Source organism: Chiloscyllium punctatum, chromosome 22 (assembly GCF_047496795.1).
Source record: "Chiloscyllium punctatum isolate Juve2018m chromosome 22, sChiPun1.3, whole genome shotgun sequence".
NCBI lineage: Eukaryota > Metazoa > Chordata > Chondrichthyes > Orectolobiformes > Hemiscylliidae > Chiloscyllium > Chiloscyllium punctatum.
The window spans coordinates 34,940,067-34,961,053 of NC_092760.1; the positions used below are offsets into that span (position 1 = coordinate 34,940,067).

General features: G+C 40.7%; 1 protein-coding gene across 1 annotated transcript in view; it reads right to left on the reverse strand.

The window, feature by feature from the left end:
- Positions 1 to 1,107: 1,107 nt before the first annotated feature.
- pnpla2 (patatin-like phospholipase domain containing 2) overlaps positions 1,108 to 20,987 on the reverse strand; it is a 55,137-nt gene continuing 35,257 nt past the window's right edge. Inside the window, exons 4-9 of the mRNA XM_072591994.1 lie at positions 20,083 to 20,292; positions 16,382 to 16,442; positions 10,766 to 10,933; positions 7,509 to 7,641; positions 5,920 to 6,042; positions 1,108 to 5,069 (exon numbers count right to left, since the gene is read on the reverse strand). Coding sequence (XP_072448095.1) covers positions 4,811 to 5,069; positions 5,920 to 6,042; positions 7,509 to 7,641; positions 10,766 to 10,933; positions 16,382 to 16,442; positions 20,083 to 20,292 — 954 coding nt within the window. The 3' untranslated portion in view covers positions 1,108 to 4,810. The remainder of the gene's footprint in view (positions 5,070 to 5,919; positions 6,043 to 7,508; positions 7,642 to 10,765; positions 10,934 to 16,381; positions 16,443 to 20,082; positions 20,293 to 20,987) is intronic.

Sequence of the window (20,987 nt, forward strand, 5' to 3'; positions counted from 1 at the left end):
TCCAGAATTCTCTCCTCAAACCTTTCCATCCTCCTTTAAGATGCTGCTTTAAAACTCTCTGTAGCCAAGCTTCTGATCAAGTCTTAATCTCTCCATTTCAGAGACAGTGACAAATAATTGCTCCTCTGAAACACCATGAGACTTTAAAAAGATGTTATTTAAATGTAAGCTGTTGTTGTCTTAACTCTGTCAGATCAACGTGCAACTCAAGCTCCACCCGGAACCCAAGGTCCTGCTTCAATTTGAATTGCATTGCTTTAGTCAATTTTATTTGGCCCAGAGGGGATGATATGCTGCATATGGATGATTCAAGTTTTGTTTTGGCACAGGTGGGAGTTATGATTTTGTCTCACTGAATTACAAAGATATTAATGTATCAATTCAGCAAATGTCCAAATGAAATGTTTCTCCAGATAGCAACCAATTCAAGTTCTGAAGAAAGTACTAAGTAGTCGACTGCCTGGAGAGTGATCTAACAGAATTGGTAACCAGCTGTTTATTGAACCTGCCAACCTTTATTCCATTAACTTCAACAAAATGAAAATTCAATGGATCTCAGTTATTACTCCTGGCAGGTATTTGGTATTTACACAATAGTATTTCTCAGTTTATCTGATCAATATCCCTCCACTTACAACATCTCTATTGGATTTAATCACAGAATCACTACAGTGTGGAAGCAGGTCATTCAGCCAATCAAGTCCACAATGACCCTCCAAAGATCATCCCACTCAGACTCTGCCCAACCCATCCCTGTAACCCTGCATTTCCCATGGCCAATCCACCTAACCTACACATATCGGGGCTGTAGGAGGAAACAAACACAGACACATGGAGAATGTGCAAACTCCACACAGACAGGTGCCAAAGCATGGAATTGAATCCAGGAACCTGGTGCTGTGAGGCAGCAGTGCTAATCCCTATAAATTAAATTAAAACTAACCATTACCTAACATAAAGCCAACAAATTCATTGGAGTCTGCAGAATGAGACAGTGAGAATATGAGAGACATGTTTCTCAGTAAGTCATGATTCCACTGAATTGCACATTCTCCACATGTTGAAGTGGTATAATTTTAAAAAGGAATGCATAGATGGAAGAAAATATTTAAGCAACTGAACTTGTTTAATGATCAAATATCATCCAAAGACATTATTTACAAAATGGTACAACATGGTTAACTGCATTCCAGTCATCTTTGCAGAACATACAAGTCTTGTCTCTAATTTTAATGAAAAAGCTCATTATAGTACAGTGGTTTTCAGTGTCTATGGATTATAAAAATCAAGTCAAGTTATCATGCTATTGAATATGAATCATTAATTATTATAATAGTCTAAAGGAAATTAGAGGCATCTGTTTAAAAACCTTTCAGAATTTAGCTTAATTGGTATTGGGGAAATAAAGAGAATATCTCTTCAGAAAAGATTATAAATTAATGCAACCATGGAGATAGCTTAAAAATCAGAACACCTCTATTTTCAGTATAAATTTTGCACTTGCAGTAAATTAAGATCAGCAGTGGACCATCAGTCAGTCATCCTGCGTAGACTCTTTCACTAGACTTGTACCGTACTGCTCATTCTATAGTTCATGTGATGGGTTAAAATTTTGTAATTCAGTTGTAAAATCATTTGAATTGTAAGATCATTAGATTGTTTGCCCTGCCTTCCAGTATATGTGAAACTCCTACAGAAATTAGAGCTATATGGGCCAGATTTCCCAAGCTTGGGCACATGTGCCAAGTTAGCTGAAGCTAGTTAAAACACATGGGGTGGTCTTGATACTCTGGTTTTCAGTGTCTGATTGTAATCCAGTGAATAGGCTATGAAAAGCATTTGTGGAATCAGTCCTGGCTTCGACGTTCTTCATCGGTGAGGAGCACATTGTTTTGGTTTACACTTGGATACTCATTATATATCAAAGAGGTACCAGACAGTTCACACAACCATTTCCCACCAAAGATCAGTGCCCTCTAGGAAGGAACCTGGGAAAAGGGTGGAACCTGTTTCACTTCAAACATATCAAGTGTGATCCTCCTTAAATTACAATCCATCTCCATTCATACCTGTAGCTCAATCAGTTACAATACACAACTGTAACTTCAAATGCTCACCTTGGAATTAAGAAAATACTGTCGAAATTTAATAAGTACAATTTGATTAAACAACAAATCTATTCTCCTTTCAACTATTTAAAATTGATCATATTTGTAGATTACACATCTTTTAGGCTATAGCCTATGTATGGTTTATACAAACATTCTCAAAATTTAACATCTTTTAAAATTCTTTGTGGAGATAAATCATATATTTTATAATGCAGATAACTCATACAGGGCAATATAGTCTTAAACATAATATATACATGGTAATATATTATAAATAAATTTTCATTTAAATGTTATTAGTGCTGGACAGTTATAAAGTCTAGTGATTAGTATAGAGGTATGGGGAGTGGGGCAGAATTGATCTGAACTAGTGGCATGAAATGGGTTTATGTTGAATAAGCTGTAGTGCGAAAGGATGTGCTGTAAAATGGGTGGTTGATTAGCTAAATCCATTTAGCGCTGCTCGCGAAGACCAGTGTCACCGTGCATGTTCATTTGATTACATTCCTCATGTCCAGTAGCGGCAAATTATAGTTAAATTATTGCAACCTTGGGGATGCCTTGTGGTGCAGTGGATGACATCCCTGTCTCTAAGCCATATGCTTTGGATTTGAATCCTACTCCAGGACTTGATGGTCACAGAAAGTGTGTTCTCAAGTGTGTTTTTGACAAGTGATTGTCAAGCTGCAAATCCTTCCAATATGCCTACAGTAAGTAATTAGAACTGCAGCACCCCCTAATCAGCCATGCTTGATGTGGAGTGGGATGGCCCCTCAAATTCTAGCCTCTGGTGACAAGCTAGTGAATGGTTTCTGGAAACAGAAGATATTAACATGTGCTTTGTTTGCATTAGACATGAAGAAGCTGCAAAGTCTAATAAAGACGCTCCAATTGGGGAGAATGTGAAGATTAGCAGCAGAGAATTACAGTAAGCCACTCTTTCACATCTGCAGTGCAAAAGGACTCTGCAAAAGATCACTTGTAACATAAAGATTGGCTAATGCTTAAAACAGGGGAAACAATTGGAAAAGGCTCCAGAAAATATCAAATGTGCATTCATTTTTTGTTCAGATCTATGAGTTTAATAAAGTTTAAATTTTAATAAATTAAACAATAAATTTTAAAGTCATTGTACTTGGTGACACCACGTTAGTTATGGTGTTTTCTCTACACTGTAAAGTAGCGAAAGGGATCTGTAAAGTACATAGTGCCTTATATACAAATTTAAAAATAAAAAAAAAGTGCATGCACAAAGGTTACACAAAGTCTAGGTTCAGAGGATTCCGTATACTACTTTAGCACATAACCACTGTGACTATTCCAGTCAACTGCATAGAAAAGTTAGTGGAAGATACTTTTTATGAAAATGTAGCCAATCCAAAGCTAGCATTTATTTATGGCTGTCTAATGATAATTTAGATTGGAGTCTCAGGACATTGTATAACAAGCTACAAATTTAGCTTAGGCAGTGGTAGACCACCAGATATTCAGTAGCACTCACTTCAAGTCCTCTTTACACTATTACCCAAGGTGAATTCCACCCAAATGTTTATAAGCCCTCCAAACCATTTGTTAATCAAATGAGGCCATGTTATCTATTGATGATCTTGAATGTCTGGAACTGGGAACACAGTGGGAAGGCTTGTGTCTTAGAACAGTGTATAGGTAGAGGTAAGTAATACAGAAGCTGAAAGCTTATATCTTGTTCAGCCGACAGATGTACGCAAACTACACCTATATTGATGGAGTCGCAAAACACAAAAAACAGTGGAATAGAAACCAAACAATGAAACGTGTAGGCGAAGATATGAATGTAGTCAAAGTATGTCACAAAAATTACGGAAAGAATCTATAAATATATCCACAGCTATTGTTACTTTGAAATAGAACAAGACTTAACAATAAATCCACGCAGGTTTAAAAAGCTGAGAATTTTAAACTAAAAAGTTTTGAAGTCGCATTTCAAACATTCCACTTTTTCAAAAAGTTCCAACTAAAATGAATCAAATACTTAACAAGTAGTTCACAATTGCATTGATTTGGCATAAGAATATTGCATTGATCCGAAATGTAAAGAGACGAGGTATGAATATTTATGTATGCAATTTTCAGTTCACCACTTTGCAAGAAACTAGAATTTTTTTTCTCCAAATATGATCCCTGTTAGACTAAAGTTACTTCTGGTATTAAATTTATCTTTGGTCATTCTCAGTTTTGCACGTCAGATTTCTCCACAAATTTCATGATTCCATTGAGAAATCCAGTCCCCTATCTCAAAGCTAAATTTAGCTTTATAATGCTTTTTGAAGAAAGCTTAATTTATATTAATAATATACATTATTTCTGAATAGGTTTGATATTTTAGAAAATGATTATAAAATTTCAGTTCATCTTTAAATTAATAGAATTATCTATAAAAACAGTAATTACCAGAAAAAGTACTGTGATAATGAAGTTATAAAAGAGGTGTACCCCAAACTTAGTGGTCACAAACAAACAATAGCAAAGTGGTTAGTAGAAAATAGTTTGTTCAACAGGAAGAAGTTTGTCAATATGCATGGCTTATGTGGAATGCAAACTTCCACAAGTTTTCAGACAGTTCATTTCCACGTGGCATACTGGTACATAATAAAAATATCTGCAGTTAATATGACACGGAGGAAGAATTGCCGTGTGTGGAAGAAGGTTCCTCCTTATGGTCAGATCTGGTCCCCGTGGTGGACAGAGACTTTCATCTCTAAGCCAGATTTGAGATCATCCTGAAAGACAGAGTCCGGCACTTCCCAGTTGAGCAAGGGCATGCTGGACCACAGGTGACGCTGGTATGCTTCACATTTGGAAATCAGATCCATGACAGAAGTATTACTCCGAATCCACTTCTTCACAGACATGTAGGGAGATGGTCTCGGTGGTATGAAAAGGCTTTGGGTCCTCTGCAGCTTTGAACTATATTGCAGCCTAGAACAGCAATTGTTTGTGTCAAGTCGTTAAACCGGCAGGAATATAGAAATTGAGCCAATTTTTTTCTACCCCTCTTGTCCTTTTTAAAAATACCCCGCATGGGAAGCTCCACTACAAAGAATGGGCCCAGACTCCCCCCATACCTCTCAGTGTATTAATGTACCACCCGCTTCAACGTGCCTATTCAATACAGAAGAAAAGAGGTTCCAGGCTCAATTTCCGGCAGTGAGTTTATGTGTCATCTCAGGGGTTGCTAAGAATACAAAGGAGAATCTGTACGAGGTTGCCAACAAAGGAAAATCACCATGGAATGGTGATGGAATTCCCAATGATGATTTTGGCGGTCAAAATTCCACAGGATGTTGGAACTGAGCAAGCACTAAACTTAGATCAACTTGACTGAAGCCACTTGTGCCCACACCCCCCCCCCCAACTCACACACACACCTATAGCATTAGATGGTGGTGGACACAGGACAAAACTGAATGGAAACAAACAGTGGAAAGCCAGGTATGATTAAAGATTAATACACAGTTAGAATTAAAATTAATGTTGGTTATTCAGTTCAGTTGGTCTCAGCCAGAATAGTGGTTATATCACTACTTTTGGCATCAGCTCACCCAAAGTGGCAAAACTGAACAAAAACACAAACAGTAAATCCTGATTCATTATCAAGTGATACTGGGGTTAGAATGATTCTATGTCCAAATCCCACTTACAAATACAGAAGTCAAAGGTCTGAAAAGTTGCCCGGATGGCAAAAGTGTGTGTATTTATGTGGAGCACTTTAAACGTCCAACACTGCAGTCAATCTTTGCGCAGTTATTCTCTGATCTACTGTCCATACCTTGTTGAAAGTTGATGTCCCAGTTTTGCCTTGGCATTCGTGGCAAAGTACCATAAAATATTGGCAACCTGTTCTTTCATCCAGTCAACATCTTCAGGCAGATCAGGCAACCATTCCAACATTCTGTGAAGCACAACGAATAAAGAGACAAGAATGATTAAATGCCTGTATGCATTGCTTCAGAATAAAAACCATAAGGGTAGTGTAGATAAATTCTAAACTATAAAATAGGATATAACATATAAAGCATTCCCTGATCTCAGGCTAAGTGATAACTTTGCACAGGACACATTCCAGAAATGCAAACAACACTAGGCACTCCAGTTCTAGTCAAATACTTTTTAATTTAAGCCAATGCCATGACAATTGAGTTCTCTCTTCTTGGAACAGGCAACAGAATACTGCAGCACAAGATAGAGTTTATGATCTAAATCAGCATTTTTTAAAAAGTAAACTGTGAAGACAAACTAATTTATAAACATAGTCGTGCTGCCTAGAACTAATTTTATTTGTTTGGAATATTTTACTACATTGAAGATGAGCCATAAATCCATTTTATGGTTGTATTTTTTTCCTAAATCTCCTGTTTTTTTTCCTTTTTGTTTCGACCCTCACACTACCGCCTAACTGCGGTAATGCTTATATATTCCCTAGCACTCCCATGTTGTGTGTGCGCCGCAAGTGTGCAAGACAACAGGCGTACAGACCTTTATTCAATATCCACCACCAGGAATAAAGGAAACACCAGTGTGGCCAGTGACAAGCAATGTCTTTATCATCATAAGGCAATGCTGCATGATCTCGTTATGATTGTAAGAGGTCACAGGTTCAGGGGAGTTGGGTGGCTAGAATTTGGCAATGGAGGTGCCCCAGGACTTGCATGGCTTTGACGCAATGGGAAGGAGTCGAAAGTGTGCGGCCACAGTGCGGTGGGGTTGTTTGGTGCATGCGTCCCAGAGATGTTCCCTGAAACGTTCCGCAAGTTGGCGTCCTGTCTCCCTACTGTAGAGGGGACCACATCGAGAGCGACTGACACGGTAGATGAGGTGTTTGAAAGTGCAGGAAAATCTCTGCCGGATGTGGAAAGTACTACGAAACAGTCTGATTACACAGTACTGTGCCAGATAAATAAATACTTATGAATTCTAAATCTACGTCTGCTTGTCTCCATCTCTCCTCTTCGCAAGTTGGCCACAGTTGCCAATATTTTTAAGTGGTACTTGGCCAGAATGCCAAGGCAAACCAAAACTTACTAAGGTTAAGTCCACAATTCAATGCTCCATTGGAGAAGGTGGTATTGAAAAGGAAGTTGAGCCAAAGACAAGATGATACTGTTGTATTCTGACTGTCTAAGCAGTGTTCCTGTGAGTGTGGTTCCCCACCAGGAGCAAAGGATCAGAGAATTAGCTCCATTAATTTTTCCATTTCCACGACTTAGACACCAGTTATTCTGATGTGCTGCACCTAGAAGGGATGTTGACACCTGACAGATCAACTTCTCCTGGTCAGATATGGTTTTCCAATAAAAGGAGAGAGGAAGATGATTGATCCCTAACGATGGCAAGGAACAATAAAAGTTGCAAACTTACTTTATGGTGAATGAAACCGCAGATTGCAAGGGCAAAGTATAAGGAAGCATAAGGGTCGAGGCTAGGCGAACTGGCAACATGTTCGAGAAGACTGCACGGAATCCTCTCTTTTCAGCACAGGCTTCAATTAATGCTGAGTTTAAAAAAAAGACAATTAGACAAAAAGTCAAACAACTTCCAATTAGAACAAATTAACAGACACATGTACATAGATTTTTGTTTTGCAAGGGAAGAATGGGGTGAAAGGGTAAAAGCAAAGGATCTTAAGAAACTGCATGGCACAGAAGGCTGGGCTAGTTTACTGTAACATATATGGCTGGGTTCAGATCCGTCTCTGAATACAGGAGTGTTTAAAGATTTTAGGATCGAGTGGAATCCAACCATTTTCTGTCCAGTTTCCAGTGAACTCAAAAATACAATTCTGGTCCTATTCTTGGAACAAATTTACACTGATCAGTCACAGGACAACTGACTGGTACAGAAATCTGCAAAACTCCCATCTACTAAAGCTGGGAATTGAGGCTTATCTTTGGTGAACAGCAGGAAAGATCTGTGCCAACACTGGTGCAAACAATAGGGTGACATGGTGGTTCAGTGGTTAGCACTAATACCTCACAGCACCAGGAGCCAACGTTCAATTCTAGCCTCTGGCAACTGTCTGTCTCAGTGGTGTTGTCACATTCTCCTGGTATCAGTGTGGGTTAGCTCTGGTTTCCTCACACATTTCAAAGGTATGCAGGTTAGGGTGAATTGGCCACGCACTGTGACCAGGGTTAGATGGATTAGGTATGGGAAGTGATAGGGTAGGGGGGTGGCTCTGGGCAGGATGCTCTTTGAAGGGTCAGTGTGGACTCAATAGGCTGAATGACTTACTTCCACATTATGATTCTAATTTGGAAAAATGCTCCGTTATGTAGAACCAATGTAATGGTGTCAATAATATTAGAAACACAAGTTATGGGTGAGGGTGCAAAGAAGTAAAGTACCACATAATGGGTGGAAAAACTATTGAATGGCTGCATTTTCTTTGAAAGACCGAAATCATGAGCTGGCAAGAATAAAAATGAGAATTACTGGCTATGTGTACACACCGAGGAGAAAGTGAGGACTGCAGATGCTGGAGATCAGAGCTAAAAATGTGTTGCTGGAAAAGCGCAGCAGGTCAGGCAGCATCCAAGCAGCAGGAGAATTGACGTTTCGAGCATGAGCCCTTCTTCAGGAATGAGGAAAGTGTTTCCAGCAGGCTAAGATAAAAAGGTAGGGAGGAGGGACTTGGGGGAGGGCGTTGGGAATGCGATAGGTGCAGGGAGGTCAAGGTGAGGGTGATAGGCCAGAGTGGGGTGGGGGCGGAGAGGTCAGGAAGAAGATTGCAGGTTAGGAAGGTGGTGTACACACCTTCTGATTCTCTGTAAATAACCTTCACCTGACCAAGGTTGATACATGAGGAAGATAAACTCTCAAGGAAATAAATAACCTGGTCTATCCTGCATATTTAAATTTCAGCAATCCAACAGGAGGAGACAGAATGTAATATCTGAGAAAGAGAGATATTTTGTTTTGTGAAAAACTGGCAAGTTTACAAAATTAGACCTATTTTGACAGTCACCACCATTGAGAAAGTATGAGCTACGAAGGTTTAAACTCATTTATGTTTGTAAAAAATAATAAAGTCCAACTTGTTTTGTGATCCTGTATTGACCTTCCTGAAGCCCAGTGAGCGGAAAATTGTTTGGTGGTGTATTAAACTATTCGAATAGATAATCTCATTACACAGATAATTCAATTACCCACCCTACAAGTGGTTTAAATTAGATTTTAAAAATGTAAATAAGGGAATCAAAGCAAGCTGTTTTGCATGGGCTTTATAGAACAATAACATCAACTCGCAGTCCTCCTCCAACAATATTAACCCCATCACTCTTGACACATCACTAGCTTTCTTTTTCTCTGCCAAAGTTACAACTCTCACAACACCCAGGTTGTAGCCAGGTTTTTTTTTTGGAAGCACTAGCTTTCGGAGCGCTGCTCCTTCATCAGGTAGGCAAGTTATCTGATGAAGGAGCAGCACTCCGAAAGCTAGTGCTTCCAAAAAAAAAACAGTTGGGCTATAACCTAGTGTTGTCATTTTTAAACTTTGCCCAAACCAACCCAACCCTGGCACCTCCATATCATTTCTTTGCCAAGTTCTGTATTCATCCTCATTTAGATTTCAATCACTGTGGCAGCACTGAGAGGGCCATCACGATTAAACACATCCTGTGTAAGGGTGGGTGCACTCTTCCTCATACCACAATCACAGTAGTATATAAACCCTGCACTACAAATCTCCGCTGCAGCCCAACCCAATGAGTTCATCTTTATTTGGTCAGACTTTTACCTAACAATCGCTGCAGTGCATCTCTAGCAATGGCCTCTTTTGAGAGTCCGCTGGCCTTTCCCTGCTCAACATGCAACCTCAGCTCTGAGCTACCGGCCACCCCTTGGAAATATCATCCACAGACGTGGGATCAAGTTCCACGTAGTCTGACAACAGTCAACTTTGCCACATCACCAACAGCACAGCCAAGCAAAGCAGCTGGATGGAAACGAACAGGAAAAAAAACCAAAAAATATTCAAGCCGCAGTCTAGCAAGCTAACGGATCTCAGCCAGGGCTGCAGTACAAGTCAGAAGGTTGCTTCACAGCCCTTGGATTGTGTGACCACGGTCGTCCCCCACCTGCCAGACAAGTACTCGTGGAAATTGGGGTGACACGTTGGCTCAGTGGTTAGCACTGCTGCCACTCAGCACCAGAGGCCTGGGTTTGATTCCCACCTTCGGTGAATTTCGGTGTGGAGTTTGCACGTTCTCTCCCAGCTTCTGCGTGCGTTTCCTCTGGGTGCTCAACGATGCACAACTTAGGTGAATTGACCGTGCTAAACTGCCCATAGTTTTGAGGGATGTGTAGGTTAGGTACACTGGTCAGGGGTAAACGTAGAGTAATAGAGGTAGGGAAATGGGTCTGGGTGGGTTACTCTTTGGAGGGTTGGTGTGGGCTTGCTCGGCTGAAGGGCCTGTTTCCACACTGTAGAGATTCTATGGAGAAAGACAGGCTAATCTCGGCAGTGAAACCCAACAGCCACTGAATGGTCCACTGAACAAGACATTTACCCCTTGAGCTATCAGCTGGTCACCTGACAGGAAGCAGTGAGTCATGCTTTGGACCAGAAGCAATGGCCTTTCTCACTATTGCTCTCTATCTTGATAAACTTCACTTACCTTTGTGTAGTCGCGGTGACAGATGTTCGAGAATCTTGTCATCATTCTTACTGAATGTGATCAGAACGTGATCCTCCACTGGCCCCTCTTCAACATCATTAGCTGCGTCGTGTGAGTCAGAAGCGGAGTGAGAAGGACTGCGCAAAGGTCGCTGCTGGTTCAGCAGAGCTGCAGGGTTGGAATGGAAGTAGTGTGGTTAGTCACAATTCCTTCCATATGGAAGAAGCTGCTCTTAGGGTTGAAAAGAAACAAACGATTTTACTGACCCGTGCTTAAACATTTCCAGGAAAAGTACATGGCAATTTGAGCTCACAACAGAAACAACCAAATACCCAGTACACAAGGCGGCTCCAGTAAGCAAATCCTGCCTTTCAGTTAACTAAAGTCATGCACAAATGCCTGGGTGTGGTTTGTCATTTAAACTGACTAAACTCCTCATTGAGATACAGATGACTCACCCACTCTGTGGCTTTGGCAAGAGAACATTAATGACCATTTGCATTTATAAAGTATCCGGGATGAGGAATATTTGAAGAAGGGGTGGAAATGTGAAAATAGGAGCAAGTAAGCCATTCGGTCCTTCAAGCCTGCTATGCCATTCAATCTGAACATGGCTGATTATTCAATTCGATGCCCTGTTCCTGCTTTCTCCTCATACCCTATAATCCCTTTAGCCCCAAGAACTATATCTATCTCTTTCCTGAAAGCAATGTTTTCGCCTCAACCTTTCTATGGGAGAGAATTCCACAGATGCACCACTATCAAGATGGCATTGTGGTTAGCACTGCTGCCTCACAACACCAGGGACCTGGGTTCAATTCCAGCCTCATGTGACTATCTGTGGGGAGTTTACACGTTTTCCCTGTATCTGCGTGGGTTTCCTTAGAGTGCTCTGGTTTCCTCCCACAGTCCCAGCTTAGATAAGTTGACCATGCTAAATTATCCACAATGTTCTGGGATACACAGGCTAAGTGGATTAGCCATGGGATACGCAGGGTTACAGGGATAGGGTGGAGGGGGAATGGATCTGGGTAGGATGCCCTTCACAGGGTCAGGTATGGGCCCACTTCAGTGGCCTACTTCCACAATGTAGAGATTCTAATGATTCCATCAGGGAGAGGAAATGTCTCATCTCAGTCCTATATAGCCTACCCTGTATGGTTAGACAGTGATCTCCTGGTTCTGATTCCCCAGGCATTGGGAATATCTTTCCTGCATTTACCCTGTCTCACCCTGTTAGAATTTTATGAGATCCCTATTTATTCTTCTGAACTCTAGTGAATATGGTGCCAATCTATCCAATCTCTCCTCATAAGTCAGTCCTGCCATTCCAGGAATCAGTCTGGCAAATCTTCATGGCATTCCTCCAATAAGCAGACTAAAACTATACACAAATACTCCAGATGTGGTCACACCAAGGCCCTGTACAATTGCAGGAAGACCTTCCAAGCTCCTGTATTTAGAGTCAGACTTGCACGCAGAAAATAGACCCTTCAGTCTAACTCGTCCATGCTGACCAGATATTCTAAATTTATCTAGTCCCATTTGCCAGCATTTGGTCCATATCCATCTAAACCTTTTCTATTGGGCGGCACAGTGGTTGGCACTGCTGCCTCACAGTGCTAGGGACCTGGGCTTGATTCCAGCCTTGGGCGACTGTCTTTGTGGAGTTTGCACATTCTCTCTGTGTCTGTATGGGTTTCCTTTGGGTGCTCTGGTTTCTCCCCACATTTCAAAAGATGTGCAGGTCAGGTGAATTGGCCATGCTAAACTGCCCATAGTGTTAGGTGCATTAGTCAGAGGGAAATGCATCTGGGTGGGTTACTCTTCAGAGAGTTGGTGTGGACTTGTTGGGCTGAAGGGGCTATTTCTACACTATAGGGAGTCTTAAGAAAAAACTATTCGTGTACCCATCTAGATTCCTTTTAAATATTGTAATTGTACCCCCGTCCATCATTTCCTTTAGCAGCTCATTCCATAAAGCAGTACCCTTTGAGAAAAAGTTGCTCTTTAGGTCCCTTTTTAAGTCTTTCCCCTCTCACTTTAAACTAATGGCCTCTAGTTCTGGACTCCCCTACTCTTGGAAAAGAACTTGGCTATTCACCTTATTGATGCCCTTCATGATTTTATATACCTGCAAGGTCACCCCTCACCCTCCAATGCTTCAGGGGAAAAAAAGGTCCCAACCCATCCAGCCTCTCCTTAAATATTTATTCTATGCTCTGGAAGATATTTTCAAAAGGTTCACTTTCTGACTGGCTTGGGTGTTTAACCATAGAACCTCTGCAGTGCAGATAGAAGCCATTTGGCCCACTGAGTCATCACTGACCCTCTGAAGAGCATCCCACCCAGATCTAGCCCTTGGTGAACTGTCTAGAGTCTGCGATATTCGAACTTATTAAATACCTTGTACTTCTGAGAATAATTTGTTGTTTGGGAGGGGAGTCCAATATAAAATTTGAATGGCATGGCTAATGATCCATTCTCTGTAGTGAACAGGACACGGTAGAGTTCTTATATTTGGTAATAATGAAAGATTTTGTTTGCCTGGGCAGACCACAACTCTGAGACTTTTATCTTTGAAGTTACAGAAAAAGTGCAAGGGCTTTTGTGTGGAGGGGCTGGAGTGATTTTGTTAGACAGGAGAGAAAGTGTTTGGAGTGAGCACAAATTGTAAACTCTAGAGGAAGTAATACAAGTGAGCTGGATTTCAAGAGTTAGAGTTAAAGCATCCATGTCATGATGGATTGTCTTGCCTCAGAGCTCTGACAGCAGCACCTGCAGTGCTAAAGACAGGGCTATAGGCAGCTTCAGACGATGCCACAAACTACAAGAGCACAATATTAGAAGCCATTTCATCTGGTCTTTAGTATAACTGGACGACAGAGTCTTTCTCGAAGGGAGATCACTTTAAAATGAATCTGCAGTAAACAGACTGTTGTGTGTGTTGCACATTCTTTGGGGAGATCATGTGAAAGGATTACATTTATTCATTCAAACTTTGCTTCACACTAAGTAAAGATTTGTTAAGTGAACCTAGCTTTGGAGGGTGGAGGTTGGCAAACGTGTCCACCAGACCCTGATTTTCTGTCCACTCACTTGCAAGGGTGAAAAAAAAAAGTGTTTTACCATTCACTGTGGGCAGATTTCCCCTTCAAGTTTCAGAAAAGTATAATTGGGAGCTATTTTGTGTCTAAACGCACTTCTGCATTCTCTAAAAAATCAACCACAACCTGAGCAAGATTGGAACAAAATAAATATTAAGGTTAAGGGAAAGGGAAAAAATAAATAGACCATCCCAACAATTGTAAATTTCATCAACCCAACACATCTGGTAAAATAAGCAGGATTGTTTTAAAATTAAACTGACTTTGATAGAATTTGCAGAGATATTGGCAATGTGAATCATAAACAAACTGAAACATACAGAGCTCCACAAACATTCAACGTTTGTAACTATTTCTCAACGTAAGGAGGTAAAATCACATGGACCAAGTAATCTCAGGTTTCCAGTCCCAGACTGTGACTTACTAACTGAATTCATTGAGGCCACAGTTACATTCAGTATGAATTCTGTTCTTCAACAAATACAATGCCATTTGCTGCAGGAATTGAAGTGATGTGATGTCACATTCAGTTAAGTTATTCTGCTTCCTGGTTAATTGTGTCTGTACAGATATTTTGTGCTATGTTCACTTCCTCTCTTTGGAATTAATTTTTTTAGTTGGTACGATGTTCGTTATCCCTAAACACATTGATATTGTTGACTGAAAAACAGAAGGTGTTGGAGAATCTCAGCAGGTTGGCAGCACACACAGAGAGAGAGAGAGAGAGAGAGAGAGAGAGAGAGAGAGAGAGAGAGAGAGAGAGAGAGATGGCATTTTAAGTTGAATAGACATAATGTTTCTTCTGAGGGTCATTTTTAAGTCAAAATCTAAGCCTCCTCTCTATACAGATTCTGCTCAATATTTCCAGCATTTGGTTTTTATTTCAGATTTCTAACAGTTTTTATAGCTTTGACTTGTAAACACAGCTGCAGTGCACAGCATAGTAGTAAATTGCTTTATTAAAATAAATTTTAGCAAAGTCCCATTGCAACAGAAAACAGCAAAAAAAAAAATACAGCATTTGGAAATACTTCCACATAAGTCTGTTGGACTGTAACCTGGTGTTGTGATTTTTACCAGAATGGCTTTGAAGTGTTGTTGCTTAGCATCACCACAGGGTGGCATAAAAAAAACAATCTGGAAACAGTACTGTACATATATAAAATAAAATGAAAATAAGTTGCAAAAGCCTCATTATTCTGATAAGCACAATCTTTCACCCCTCTTTCACTTCCCAGAAGTCCACATTATGATCCTTAGTTGGCAGGTATGGGAGTTATCAAGGCTATTCGTGAATAACATCAATGCCATAAATTGGAGGCAGCTTTAAATGTGAAATCATATTGCCCTTCCCTCTGCAGGGGTGCCTTCTTTTCTATCTTCTCGGTTTATAATCTGAAGCCAAGTCACCCAGTGTGAACTTAATAAGACTACAATTAACATCAGGTTATTTTTACAATAATACTGAGACAATCAAAGCTAAGTCAGTGTGATATTTGTTTCCTGATACATAAATGCCATTTTATCCAGTAACAGTGGTTAAAATGAAATTTCCATTCAAGCACTTTGAAAGTTTGCAACAAGAGTATAATTTTTCCTTTTTAATGCCAGAATCCTAAGTTGCAATGGCGGTACTGGTGAAATATGTGACAACCATAATATGATCTCAAGATAGAAGCTAATCATCTCTCTGTGACATCCCATGGCATTACCTTCTTTTTGCCTGGATAGATGTAGTCCAACAATACAACAAATTCAACCAGGATAAGAGGAACCAGTTTGTTTGTCACGCATTGACTAACTTGAATATTCATTCCCCTCACTACTGATGTATTGGGTGGCTGCAATATGTTCCATATACAAGATGCATTGTAGCAACTCTCCCAGGCTCTGTCAGCAGCACCTTCTAAACCACTAACCTCTCCCATCTAGAAGGATAAAGGCAGCAGATGCACGGGGATGCCACCATTTGCAGTTTCCCCTCTAAGCCACACACCATCCTGGCTTGAAAACATATTACGACTCCATAGCATCCCTACAGTGTGGAAACAGGCCCTTTGGCCCAACAAGTCCACACTGACATTCCGTAGTATGTCCCACCCAGTCCATTCCCCTACCCTATTATTCCATATTTACCCCAGACCAATGCACCTCACCTACATGTCCTGAAACACTATGGGCAATTTAACATAGCCAATTCAACTGAATTGCATATTTTGGACTGTGGGAGGATACCAGAGGAAACCCATGCAGACACTGGGAGAATGTGCAAACCTCACATAGACAGGGGCTGGAATTGAACCTGTGTCCCTGGCATTGTGAGGCAGCAGTGCTAACCATTCAGCCATTAATGAATCGCAACGAATCTTCTTTAACTCACCAGGACATTCAACGATTGTGATAGACTTGGTTAATTAGATACAATTTTATAGATCATCATTCTCACAGACTTAGAGACAAAAAAAAATGTGTCCTTTAAAAACTGGATGATATAGGTAAACACACTCACCATTCTTCTTGAGGAAGTCCAGTGCATCACTGTATCCCTGTTTGCACATATTCCGCATCACCTACCAAATGGAACCAATCATATCAAATGAATGGATCTGTATTTCATTTGGACAAATCAATTGCTAATTTTACACTGAAGTATTCACTTTCTCCTCAAGTACTGTAACTAAATATGTCCATTGTGGAATGTTCAGTGAAATTTAATTATACACGTTTTTATAGCATGACAGTACATATACTTCAAGTAAAGTACATTTGCGAATGAATGTTTAAATCAGAGTTCCCAATGTACTTTTATATCTCTTGGTGTTGCATCAGCCTCTTCAAATTTGCTGAAGAGTAGTCAGGCCTCTGGTTAATTTGTATCCTGACATCAAAAACCCACTTGTAGAACTGAAACCAGCCTGACTATAGCAATTCTCAAGGATAAAAGTGGGAACTGTGCAACATTATCTGTTTCAATGGAAATCTTATCCCATCCATATACCCCAATACTCCTGCTTCTTTATAAATTTATACCTTGGGGTGTGATCAGGAGACAATCCATCTAATTCATGCAAACCAAATCTTAGATGTTCATCTGCTCAAGATTACAGATATTCTGCAGTGGATTCTGCAAATGAAGGTCCTGAATTTTGGGTACAATGCACTACCTGTTTGCTATATTGGCAAGTGATGGTTCTGAAAAAAAATAAAGGGGATAGGGATTCTTTCCAGAGTGAGGATGACAACTCTAGCATCCACATACATATAGACTAAAACATGTTGTTTCATGCACTTTTCAACTCTTGAGGTTTTGAGATGATGATAAGGTATAGTTGAATTGAGCCAGATGACTCCCCATGCATTGTGGGTGTATCTACACCAAGTGGACAGAAGCAATTCGAGGAAGGAGCGTAGCACCACCTTAAGAGCAGCCAGGGATGAGAAATAGATTATGGTCAAGCCAGCGCAGCCTGTATCTCGTGAAGGAGTTTAAAAAATAACTTCCTTCCAATTATTCCCATGCTACCAAATGTACAGGGTTAGAAAATGTCAACAGTTTTCAAACATCCCAAGTAGTTTATCACATGCTTTTTAATCAGAGCTCAATACTCCAAGTATCTAATGCTCCGAGAATTCAAAGCACTGGCGGATACGTTACTGGATTTATAATCCGGAGGCCTGGAAAACTAGTTTTGTTAATGGGAGTTTAAATCCCACCATGGGAGCTAGGGTGACCTCAGCAGTTAATTAAATACATCTAGAATTGAAAGGCTGGTGTAATCAGATTGTCGTAAAAACTCTTCCAGTTCACTGGTGATCCTTAGGCACAGAAATCTGCTGCCCTTACCTGGTCTGAACTGTATGTGACTCCACCCCATGCCAAAGCAGTTAGTTCTTGAACGTCCCCTGATATTGGATGCAACAAAAGCACTACCTGTTCAGTCAACCCCACAAAGTCCTCCTCCTCCTCCTCCTCCTCCTCTCCTACCTGGAAATCTGTGCCAAGATTAGGAGGACTGTCCAGCAACACAGTTTGACAGTCAGATTTGCAGAATCATACCTCTCAGCCAACATCCCCATGATCCATGTGCCCAGCCTGTCTCAAAGGGAGGACAGATTCATCAGATGTGGTGTCACTGGTATCCAGCAAGGAAGGTATAGCCCTGGGAGAACTCAACAATAGTCCTCACAAAGGTTCATAGCCTCAGGTCAAAAGGAAACCTTGCTGATTACCACCAACTGACCTCACTCAGCTGCAATGTTAGTGCACCGCCAAGTCAAACATCACTTAGAAGAAGCAAAAGGACAAAGGTATAGAACATAGTTTGAGTTGGAGTTTTCAACACCCACCATCAAGTGTGACCGTATTCTGCCAATGCTCCCCAAATCCTGAAGGACAGACTAGGTCTGCAGGAGTTGGCTCATATGATAATCCAACCTGGTACCATTCCCTGTAATCACCCTGCAGTACATGCATCTGGTCATGAAGTTTTGGTCAGGATCATCTCTGCAAAGTCTTATGGAAAGAATGTCCCATTTGCATACTGAGGCCACCCTCCATGATGCTGTGTGACCCTTCCAAGTGCAATGTATAGAGCGCTTCAGAACTGATCTCACTGCTCAAAGTTGGGCATCATTGGATATTGTTCATTCTGAGCAGCAGAGTCATATTCAAATACAGTTGACAAATGTTATGGTTTGGCATAACCCTCACATTACCATCATCATCAAGCCAGGAGAACAACCCTGATTTCTACGTCAGAGAGCATGTCAAGATCAGAACCAAACATACCCAAAAGATAAGGTTCCAACCTGATGAAGCCATAATACAGAGCATGCATTCTAAACGTTGAAAGCAGCTTGTTTTATATATAGTGCGAGGCAATCCCACAACCAAGGGATCAGATAAGCTCTGTATTCCTGTCACGTTCAATCGTGAATAGCAGAGGTCAATTATACAGCTAATACAAGGAGATTCTGTAAATACTCCCATGAAGGGGGAATCCAGTGTTTGTTTCTTAAAGACAAGACAGACCTTTCTAAGCCCATCAAGTGGGTGATCCATGCCTGCCTCCCATTGAGTTTCCCCACCATCACAGAAAGCAGTGCTCAGCCAATTCGATTCACTCCCCTAACAGTAAGAAACTGGATACTGTAAGACTTCAAGTCCAAGTATGCCCTGGCTGTGTTGAAATGCTGAGTACACTCTCAAGTCTCGTATTTCAACATCCCCATTTCTTTTTCTGCTCCTGCAATTTATCCAAATACTTTCCAAATGGTGCAGTGTTATTTTTATTTACCACTTCGTGCATTTTGTGGATGTTTTGTTCTACATAATGGTACATTCTTTTTCCTTTAAGAGGTTTGTATGAAGTAAACACTCAGCAGAACCACATTGCATGAAAGTAGGCTACTTATCTGGAACAGGGAAGCCATTTGTAAGGAACCTATCATGTTCTTGGTCATGTATACCCACTCACTCAATACTTAAGTGCATTACCGGAGAATTAACTGAACATGCACAAGGCTCCGTTGGAATAAAATTACTATCTCTAATAACTTCGGCCTCAATACAGCCAGGGAAACAGGGCTTGTAGGCAAACTGACGTTGTATTTTAATTTTAATCCATCCCTTGGATCTTAGCTTTCCTTACAAGACCAGCAATTGGTGCCCACATCTAATTGCCCCTTGAACTGAGGGAGCAGGGTAGTAACACAGGTGTTGCAAGGATGGCAGAATTCCTTCCCTAAAAAGGACATTAGTGAACCAGAAGGTGGTGTCTTTAAAAAAAAATCAATTCAGTAATCATTCCATAGCCACCATTACGGAGACTAGCTTCATATTCCAGACTGATCAATTGAATTTAGGTATCACCAGGTGCAGTAGTCAGATGTGAACTGACATAATTCAAAACATCAGACTGAGCCTGTGGACCACTTGACCTGTGACATCACCTCTGCGCTAACATCCAGGTCAGAGACCCCACTGATCTTAGCAATAGGGCAGACATGTCATTTCTATTGGAACAAAAAAGTTCAAGCTTACGCCCTACACTGTTCATGTCTTGTAGAGTCTGTGTTCTCATTCAGAGGGGTTGGGATAAGTGAAGCTTATTCGTAAGAATTTGCTCATTTGCATTCAGTAACATTTGTAGGTTCAAAACAAAAACAAACACTATGAATATCCTCGTCCATTTATTTATTTGTTCTCACCTCTGCTTCAGGAGGAAATAATGCCTTGGAAAGGCGGTACAGGTTCTGCAGGTTGAACTGGATGCTGGTATTGGTTATTCTCAATTCATGCATATTGTTGGAGCCATCATGAGGACAGATGTCACTTTCTCCAGCAAAGGGGGAGACCGTAATTGTGTTTTTGAGTTCATATTGAGGTAAGTTATCTGTAATTCCTCCATCTACATATCGCTGAAAAGAATAATAAGAAGTGCAAGTTAGGAAAACAGTTAACACAGAAACCACAAATAATGACTGTAAGGCCATTTCATACAGCCTTCAATAGAATGAAGGGTCATAGTATCTTGATACAATGCAGTACATCTCTTCCTCCAAATCGAGTCCAATTCCACATAAGCTTTCGGAGACAGATTGTGTTCACCCATAAAAATATCAGGAATTGGAGAGTGCACCACTTAAACATTTATCTCTCTGGACACCATTTGTTAATTGGTTTCAGGAATGGCAACTTTTTTTATCAAGATTCATACACATGAACTGAAGTGGCAAATCAATCACGAATTATTGGCTGGCATGTTTTATGAAGGGACTGTTTTATGGCTCCTATTTCTAATATGTTCATATACTTACCTGGGTGCAGCTTTACCTGGTCAGTGACATTAACAAAAAAAAAGTAGACACTTCTAAACTGCCAATTAGTTCTATGATTAAGTTCAGAGATAAGCTGCATGTTCCCCAGCGGGAAGAGGGAATGAAACCTGGTCAGGGCTCCTACTTCACACCACTGGGTAATGTGTGGCTTCAATTTCAGAGGTGAATAGCACAATTAGCTTTCCCCATATTGGAATCCCTTAGATTAGATTCCCTACAGTATGGAAACAGGCCCTTCGGCCCAACAACTCCACACTGACCCTTTGCAGAGTAAT